The sequence below is a fragment of the Onychostoma macrolepis genome, chromosome 25, assembly GCF_012432095.1.
Source record: "Onychostoma macrolepis isolate SWU-2019 chromosome 25, ASM1243209v1, whole genome shotgun sequence".
NCBI classification, from domain to species: Eukaryota; Metazoa; Chordata; class Actinopteri; order Cypriniformes; family Cyprinidae; genus Onychostoma; species Onychostoma macrolepis.
The window spans coordinates 20835425-20846019 of NC_081179.1; the positions used below are offsets into that span (position 1 = coordinate 20835425).

Below are 10595 nucleotides of genomic sequence, written 5' to 3' on the forward strand. Positions count from 1 at the left end.
ATAAATCAACATCTAAACCTTAGTTAATTCTCAATAAGATCTTCTGTAGATGTCTGACAGAAATAAAGTCAGTCTGGTTATTAATAAGTGGAGCTGGTGATGCTGTTTGTGGGGTTGTTTAATCAGATCTTGAGATTTAATGTATTTTATTTCAGTTGATTTCATCTAAGCATGTGTCTAAAGTCAGTTGTTGTTCTTGTGTTTCTCTTTCTGTCAGTGATTCTGTTTGTTAACAGCAGGTGTTCATCACTAATGCTCAATCAGCACTTAATTAATCACTTAATTACTTAACTGCAATGTATATCTTATTTTAGTGAACTCAACTGAAATAAGTTCAGAGTACTCATAATTGTTAGTTTTAAAAATTTAAATGTTTTAAGGCAATTAGTTTCCTCAGTGGTTTGAGTTAACCTAACTTGTTGGGTTTTACAGTGTAGGAAAAAGAGGAAAATAACAGATAATAAAATTGGTGTCTTATCTCCATCCTGCCACTAGAGGTCACTCGAAGACCAACAAACAGGCTTGGCTACGTTTACAAAATTACAGTGTTTACAAAACTGACAAAATAGGTTTTATGTGTGCTTGTGTACAAATAATTGTTTCTTTTCTTTGTGGTTTCCTCAAAAAAGTACATTCATCTCCTTGTTTCTGTTTCTTGTCTAATCTCTCTCCTATATTTTGCTGGTTCATTAATATTCAACATGCGATCACTGGGCAGAAATGCAAATTTAAAAAGTACTAGTATCTATTAAGTTCAGGATATCTCTGGTCTAAAAAGTTATAACTAAGAAATAAGAACTAGTTCAATTTCTTCTTAAGACGAGTATAATTAAATAGTCACTATTGGAATAAGTACTAGTATCTAATGAATAAGTACTAGTAACTTTACAAAATATACTAGTATCTAAAAAATAAGTACTAGTAGCATGGAAATAGATATTAATACGGTTTATAGATTAAATGCTAAAACGGCTTGCCATAGTCAGTCATTATTAAGGATGGTGCTCTGCTGAATTTTGACTCTCTTCTGCTCCTCATCCTCCTTCAGGAATTTATTAAGTGTCTCAAACTCTTATATAGGTATTGTATAATTATGTATGGACCGGCTTGTTTTTATCAGCAGTTTCACAGGTTTGTTTGATGTCATTTCCAGATCATGTTTAAGCACATTGATGTATGTCTCCAGCTCCCTCTGCAGGAAACAAGACAAAACATGAATAAATATAAAATGTGAAAACAAGTTCAGACAAAAACATTTTAGGAAAATCAACAACAGTTTCTGAAGTCAGCTTCTGTGATGTTCTCTCAAATTCTTCAGTTTTATTGACAATTCAATTTTCAAGATGACTTTGGGAAATGAGTAATGCATCTAAAGAAAGATAACAGCAGAAGTGAGGAAATGAGTGAAACGTCTATTAAGAATTGCCCGACCTCAAAAACTATTTTTACCTTGACAAAATGACATTCAATCCAATCAATGTATCATAAATTGGATTTTCTGAGTAAGTAAGAAATAGTATGTGTATACTAGGGCAAATTACTAGATTTCACAGTTAAGACATTAAGTACATTTATGCATTTAGCAGACCGTTTTATCCAAAGCGACTTACAGTGCATTCAGGACACACAGTATGTGTGTTCTTTGGTAATTGAACCCACAACCTTCTGCGCTGCTAACACAATGCTCTACCGCTGAGCCACAGAAATACCAGTTCTTAAGTAAGTAGTTAACTTAAAAGTGTTTGTTAGAACAGCTGCTGGATTTGACAGTGAAGTTACTCACAACTGATTCATTACATGCTTGTTCTGAAAGGTGAGTCTGAAAGTAGTTGTTTTTAAAGCTGGTTTAAATGACTGAACACACATAATATGAATGAAAATTCAACTTAACACAACAACAAAATACAAATTCAACTTACTGATATATACATATACATCACCTTTTGTTTACAGTCAAATGTCTATATGATTTATTGTGTTTACATTAAAAAGCAATAGTTCACACAAAAATGAAAATTCCTCATTTAATCAGAAGCTCATTTAAATAGGTATCAGCAAAAACATGTAAATCCTGCCCCTTCTTTGCATCGTCAGCACATGCTTCAGTGCTCTGAGAGTGTTTATAGTGCTGTGAGTTTAACACTTTAACACTGAGAGCAGAACACAACACAATCTTCATCATCACACAAGACAAAACAACTACAATGAACAACATCCTCATCCTCATCTGGACCATTGCAGCACTTATTGAAGGTAAGATATGAACAATTTGACGCTGGTGTTGGTGTTCTTGTAGAAGTATATGATGTAGTTTTAAACACTAACTGACTTCATTTTCTTTTCTTCAGAATCCAGAGGAGTCACTTTGACTCAACCTGAAGTTAAAACTGTGCAACAGGGTCAAACAGCTACAATAGAGTGTAATATTGACATCGGGATACGCTACAGTCACATGTACTGGTATCAGCAGAAACCTGGAGAAGCTCCTAAACTCCTCATATATCAGATAAACAGCCTCCAGTCAGGAACTCCATCTAGATTCAGTGGCAGTGGAACAGCAGATACTGGAAGAGATTTCACTCTGACCATCAGTGGAGTCCAGCCTGAAGATACAGGAGATTATTACTGTCAGAGTTACCATTACATCAACAGTAAATATGTGTTCACACAGTGATAAAGAGTCGTACAAAAACCTCCGTCAGTCAGAGTCACAGTGACTGCACTGATACAGCTGAGAGATACTGCAGCTGCTGATGAGAGGATCACAAACATTTTTTTTGTGGCAAATTGAACATTAAACACTACAAGTCTCCGCTTTTTCATCTTGAAACAAAAAATAATGCTTATTTTAAATTTAATTTTTTTTTACTCTCCCTGTTAAGCAGTAAACAGTTGATTCAAACATTCAGGAGGTCAGTATGACTGCTGAGAGTCTCAGTGTGAACAAACCTCATCTCTTCATTAGTCCGACTCAACTGACTCATTTCAGAGAATAAAGAGTCAAACAGTCAAACTCATATCTGAGTGATTCTGTTCCTCTCAGAATAGAGCAGCTCCATCAGCAGATGTTCAGCGTCCTCACATGAGCTTCATGATACAGTCAAACTACACAGAGTCAACACACAGAGAACCAATAGAGATCACTTTCAGTGTTTGAGTTTCATAATTACCTCCATTTGCAGATGTTTTCATGGTTCAGTAAGTGAATCCTGACCATTTCAACAAAAAAGAAAACAAAATGTGAATCAAAACCCAAAGCCCAACTAAAGCAAACACTGACCACAATAATGGTGACTTTCATCTTTGACTTTTGTGATTTTCATCTTTGGTGATTCTGCTCGTTAATATCAAATGTCTTCAATAATGGTCAATCATCACTCCAATTAATCACTTAATTATCTCATTAACTTTAACTCCGTCAGTGTTAATTTAACACTCTTATTTTAACACTTTTCACACTCTTGAGTGTGGTCTCACATGTACTCCCAGGAGAGTTAATTTCACTCTGGATTTTTTGCTGTGCATGAACACTTTCTTTGACAATGATCCTAAATCCATCAAACCCTTAATAAACACCTCAAAATCTAAACATTTAGGTCTGGAAATCACATTAGAGTACTGCCAAACAGTCAAACATTAAGATTGTGTATGAATCTATGCTGCGAGCAGATGCTCTTTAATATCAAGTCTATTATCAGCCCGGTAAAGAGAATCACCAGCATCTTTCCAAAGTACTTTCAGTAAGTTTACTAAATGTAAGTTAGACATACATGTGTGGTTCACATTCATAGTTTTTATTTATTTATTTTTTTAAAGAAATTAAACCCACGTTAAATAAAATAACAATACATTAGTATTGTAAATTAATAAAGTATTTCTGGAACGATTTTGAGTGGTTTATTCTCTGTACATACAGAAGGGGGCGCCACTAGAATGTGAATGAATGCTTATTTGACCATCAGCAGACACCAGCATTTGGCAAATAGCTGATGATCAATTATCTTCAACATATCACTTTAGATTACGTTCATACATGCACAAATAAAGGACTGAGTGCAGTACATAGTCATAGATACAGCAAAGCATAATATTAATACTGCTGAAGTTGCAGTAATGTTTCAGATTGTGGAATCTAAATTGGACAAGCCAAACCCTAACCACATAGTAAGTGCATGTAGTTAATTAATATTACTCAGTACTTAAATGTATAATTACACTGTAACAAGGACACTTTAAAATAAAGTGTAGCCAAAAAAGGTAATGTTGGCTTGACAAAAGCTTGTCTGAATGTATAACATCTTTACATTGGAAGATTTTACTGTCAAACAAAATCAGACATAGTAAAAGTTCAGACTACTTTAGACCCCTTTGCCCCTTAAATGAAATTAGACAACATCCAACTGCATTAGATATGGAAGGTAAAATGATGTGTTTGCTTCTTTTTATCTCATGTTTGCTCATACAGTTATGTTTCTGAGAAAACTGAAAATTGTAAATGTTTTCATATTTTAGCATGTTCCAAGCAGTGTTAATTTTGTTGACGAATAGTTTTTGTCATAATTTTCGTCAACAACATTTTTTTTCACAGACGATAACGCACGAAAACTCATTTTGAATGACAAAAACTATGATGGAAATCTATTGACATTTTTGTCAATGAATAAAAACTAGACGAAAATGTTAGGGAGGGATGATTTGGGAAGAGATTCATTCAGAACGAATCTGCTGCGTGGTTAGGAGGTTAGATGCGTATGAACCGGCAGGACATTAGCTAACATACAGTACACTTGCTGCACATCTCATAAAACATTAAAACAATGTCAACAGGTGGGAGTAAGAGAAGAGCAGACATATGGATAAATTTGACGACGCAAGAGAGAACTCAATTCGGTCCAGTTTTCTGAGCGCAAGACAACAAAAGAAAGACAATCAAGCAACAAAAGAAAGACAAAAATCACTTACTGCTCTTGACTGAATCACTTTAGTAGCCCTAAAGATTAATCTAAATTTATTTATAGAAATAAATGTCTGCTTGAAAGAATGAAGAATATGGTAAACAAGTTATTATAAAGGATGCATAATTAGCCTAAATAACCATTGGTATTTCATTGAAAATAAGACCTTGTTCTTATTCTTCATGAGACGTGGTTTTATTTAATTTTAACATAAAGGCATGTTGTGTGTCACCGCAGTTAAATCAGTGTCTTTCATGATAATGATTTTGGAAATTTTAGAGAAGTGCTTAATACATGCATTACACTGTAACTAAACCTATTAGATTTTAGATTTACTGTAGATTTAGTCAACTAAAATCTTATGAGATTTAGGCCCGGTTTCACAGACAGGGTTTAGCCTAAACCAGGATTAGACCATAGTTTAGTTAGGACATTTAAGTAATTTTTATTAACATGCCTTAGAAAAAACATTACTGGTGTGCATCTTGAGACAAAACAAAGGCACTGATATGTTTTAAGATCAGTCAGTGCAAGATTATTTCAGTTAAAACAGCTCAGAATTACATTTTAGTCTGGGACTAGTCTTAAGCCTTGTCTGTGAAACCGGGGTTACTCAACTAAAACTAAAACAATTCAGATGACTAAAATATGACTAAAACTAAATACCATTTTAGTCAAAAGTCTATGACTAAAACTAAATCAAAATTTGTTGTGAAAATTAGCACTGGTTACTAGGCATTTGTGTCATGTTGCTATGTATTGCATGTATTTTCATCAAAAAAGTGTCCAACACAGCTCTGTGGGGAGAATAAAGGACTCCTGAAGCAAATTAATGTGTACTTGTAAGAAAAATATCCATATTTAAAACTTTATAAACAGTAATCTCTAGCTTCCACACTGTAAAACCCAACAAGTTAGGGTAACTCAAACCATTTGAGTAAACCAATTCCCCTTGGCTTAAACCATGTAAATTTTAAAATTTGCAGTTACGTAATTAAACCCTCTACCGCATGGTGTTGCCATTAGGCAACATACACTTTGTGTTCATTTCCTTGCCACTGTGTCTTTAAGAGAACATTCTAGTTTTTTTTGTTGGAAAGAGAAGACCTTGGTTTAGCCAATGATGTGCTTTGGTTAAGTCACGTGACATGCATTTTTTTTCTGTGGAGCGATTTCTGATAGACTGCTGTCTCTTGTCAGTAGTTACTGAAATCAAACTAAAACGTCAGTAAAAAACAAGGACCAGCCCGTGTCACATGCACAAAAAAATCATAAAGATCACCTCAGATAAGTTATAATGACATAATCACTACTCAAATTTTTTTTTATGAAATTAGTTTTTGGTAAATCAATCAAATGTATGTGTTGTAGCGGCAACTCTGTGCAATAGTGGAATGATATTATTGCAATAGTTTAGCTAGCTAGCAAGGTCAGCTGCAATCTGTTAAACTGTAACAATAACATCATTAATGCTAGTGATATAATGTTGATTAGTTGTATGATAATGGCATGCAATGGATTAAATCAAATTTAAATGGCAATTTTACTTTTGATTAGATATGAATACAGGTAACATTACATCAGTGAGCCACTGGCCTACCATGGTGTCTCAAAAGGTAGATGCATGTATCCTGGCTGTAAGGATGTTGTTAGGATGAAATGCACTAAATGTGAGGTATACCTGTGTCTCACCTCTGAAAAAAAAAAACTGCTTTGAGAAGTTTCATACATAAAGTTTCAAGGATTGTTGTGCTCAGCCTCAAGTTCATAGTCTTCCTCTCATAAGACTGCGTAATGTTGAATTTTCATGAACTGCAGTGTTTTTAGTTTTATGTCAGTGTTTTATGATACATGATATACAGTATTAGATTTGTTTTAATGATTGCTGTTGTAATCATGTGTTCTTCGAACATATTCGTTACAACTCAAAATGACAATCTGTAAGTGAGCTGATCTCATTGCGAGTGAACGTAGGCTCATTGTGTGTCTAGTCTCTAATTAATTGAATGTTGCACTGAACAGTTAATAGAAAAAACTTTCTAAACAGTTTGTCCACAAGCGGGTTCTTGATGTCTGTGTGAGTCTAACTGCTACCATAGATTAAAACTTTTTGTGGACAAACTGTTTAGAAAGTCCTTTCTATTAACTGACTGTCACAGAACCAGTGGCTCTTAGAATCACTTTTACTGTAATCACTTACTATAAACATCCATTTAATCAGAGACTAGACACACAATGAGTCTATGTTCACTCTCAGTGAGATCAGTTCACTAACAGATGACCGTTATTATAAATATATAACAACCAACTATTGATCACTTCCTCCGGAATTTTCAGTTGTAACAAATATGTTCAAGAAACACATGATTACAACAATCAGGAAAAAAAAAAAAAAAAGCTAACACATAAGTCAAGGGTCAAGAGCCCAACTAAAGCAGACACTGATCTCTAACATGGTTACTTCTAATGAAACAATAAATCAACATCTAAACCTTAGTTAATTCTCAATAAGATCTTCTGTAGATGTCTGACAGAAATAAAGTCAGTCTGGTTATTAATAAGTGGAGCTGGTGATGCTGTTTGTGGGGTTGTTTAATCAGATTTTGAGAGATTTCATGTATTTTATTTCAGTTGATTTCATCTAAGCTTATGGCTGAAGTCAGTTGTTGTTCTTGTGTTTCTCTTTTCTTCAGTGATTCTGTTTGTTAACAGCAGGTGTTCATCACTAATGCTCAATCAGCACTTAATTAATCACTTAATTACTTAACTGCAAGTTTTAAAACTTACATGGTTTAAGCCAAGGGAATTGGTTTACTCAAACGGTTTGAGTTACCCTAATGCCGAGTTCACACTGCACGATTTTAGGCCGTTTTTTCACTCGCCGACAGGTTTTGATAAATCGCCGACAAATGCCCGACATCGGAGGCGAATCGGAGCTCGTTCACGCGAGTGACAATCGCGCAGTGTGGATTATCAAAGACGCGATCTGAGAGAATCGACACGACAGCCGCAACATCAGCATAACAGTTACTGCAAAATTATTATTTACCCTCTTTGCAGAACACAATCCCTGCATCTCCCTCCTGCATAATCTGTTTTTGTTTTTGTAGTTGGAAGTCAGCGCACGGACAATTTGCGGGCTATATTTTTTTAATACTTCCAGTCTCGCTCGAGAACAACGGGCTGATGCACACAGGTTCTCGCGTTATTTCCTTATCACTTCTCGCGTGTGTTTTGTTGTGAAACGTAGTTTGCGGATCAGACAGAGTTGTCGCAATTCTTCCTATTGTGAAATCGTGCAATGTGAAAGCCCCTGTCGCCGATCCATCGTGCAATGTGAAGACAGCAGCGACTGAATGCTACCCCAGATAGTCACGCAGTGTGAAAACAACAGCGATCCGACGAGTTTGAAAATCGTGCAGTGTGAACTCGGCATAACTTGTTGGGTTTTACAGTGTATCTGAATGTGCTCCTCCTGAACTTTGTTAATAAAACATCATTTGGTTACAAAATGTAGACTGGTCTAATCTGAATAATAATAAAAAAATGGTAATGAGAAAGACATACTTTACAACCTTATTTATAATCAGTGAATATCAAAAACGTGCTGGGCTAAATGTGCTCATTGTGTGTTCATATGGTAGTACTTTTACAAGTTTATAACTAATAAATGCTCAGGAAATGGGTAAAGGAGTCGAAACACTCTTGCACACAGATATCTTCTGCAAGGAGACGCCAGTACTGAACTGTAATGGGCAAAAGTTCCTATGATAACAAGAGACAGGTATGCTTTAACATTTTGTCCTGTTTAGGATCACATCTTGTGACAGCACGTCCTGAAAAGGTGGGTCTCTGTCTGCTTGTTTGATGTGCAGCAAGGTTTGGATGGCAGCTTTCACACTTAAAATGAACCACACTAACTGAGCAAGTTTGTTTTAATCGGATAACGTTTCAACTCTGTAAATCCTGCCCACTTCTTTGCATCGTCAGCACATGCTTCAGTGCTCTGAGAGTGTTTATAGTGCTGTGAGTTTAACACTTCATGACTGAGAGCAGAACACAACACAATCTTCATCATCACACAAGACAAAACAACTACAATGAACAACATCTTCATCCTCATCTGGACCATTGCAGCTTTTATTGAAGGTAAGATATAAACAATTTGACACTGGTGTTGCTGTTCTTGTAAAAATATGTGATGTAGTTTTGGACACCAATTGATTTTATTTTATCTTCTTCAGCCTCCAGAGGAGTCACTCTGACTCAACCTGAAGTTAAAACTGTCCAGCTCGGTCAAACAGCTACAATAGAGTGTCATATAGATGTAGGAATATATGGCAGTCACTTAGACTGATATCAGCAGAAACCTGGAGAAGCTCCTAAACTCCTCATTTATTACATAAACAGCCTCCAGTCAGGAACTCCATCTAGATTCAGTGGCAGTGGAACAGCAAATACTGGAAAAGATTTCACTCTCACCATCAGTGGAGTCCAGACTGAAGATACAGGAGATTATTACTGTCAGAGTTTACACTATATCAACAGTAAATATGTGTTCACACAGTGATAAAGAGTCGTACAAAAACCTCCGTCAGTCAGAGTCACAGTGACTGCACTGATACAGCTGAGAGATACTGCAGCTGCTGATGAGAGGATCACAAACAATACGAGGACACAGTGTATCAAATATTTAAAAGTGTATTCGTGAGATATACCAAGCAAATGTAATATAATCACATATTACTTCATAGATTTTCACATTGAAAATTCCCCTAGTGAAAATAAATATACTAAAATGTATTTGACATACATTTATTTCATGCTAAGTATACTACAAATATAAGGTATACACTGAAACTGTACTTTTAACATACTAAACTATTATACTTAAAATCTGCTAAATTGGAACAACTAATTTTGTACTTAATGCACTTTAATTACGTCTCAATCGATGTGTCAGTAAATATGTTAATAGATTTGATTTTGAACTATAGTAGAGTTGTTCGTACAAAACACAAAGTAACAGTTCTCCAAGATTTCCTGGTCTTTATTATATTTTGGTGTCATTGACTTATGATCAAGTCTTGACAGTAATTTATTATCTGGCTAGTTTCTTTCATATAATTTTCACACACAAAAATGGATGAATGTAGTTCATTATTTAAAGCTTTGCAACAATAAATAATTCACTGAAAGCTGCTGATGTTTGTGCGGAGAAAGATCAGTCAGAGTGGTTCAGTAACAGCTGTGAGAGACACAGGTGCTTCTCAAACGGAAGGCTGCATATCTCCGCTGCCACGTCATCAAACGAGGCTGAAGGCCATCTCTATCGGGAGGATCCTTGGAAGGCAGCCTTCGTTTCGTGTCCTTCATTCAGCTGAATTTGAAGGATGCATGGGATATCCTTTGTGACCTTCAATCACCCACAATCCTTTGTACCAATTCCATTTCATGAAAATAAACTGACGAAAAACGAGTCATTAATGAGCTTGTCTGAATTTATTATGAAATGTTAGACAAAAAGAATGTTTTCGGACATGAAAGCATAGATGTTATTTTTTGTTTTGGTGTAAATTACTCAATAAACGCTAAACTGCCAATAACTTAAGCCACGGGGAGACTGTAGACAGCTGTGAT

The 10595-nt window shown here is 35.3% G+C and overlaps 1 gene segment (V, D, J or C); it reads left to right on the forward strand.

Moving 5' to 3' along the window:
- Window positions 1–1305: 1305 nt before the first annotated feature.
- Window positions 1306–2886, forward strand: LOC131534575 (immunoglobulin kappa variable 1D-13-like). The segment is given in 2 exon segments: window positions 1306–2253; window positions 2349–2886. Coding segments are annotated over 2 exon segments (375 nt in total).
- The last annotated feature ends 7709 nt before the right edge of the window (window positions 2887–10595 follow it).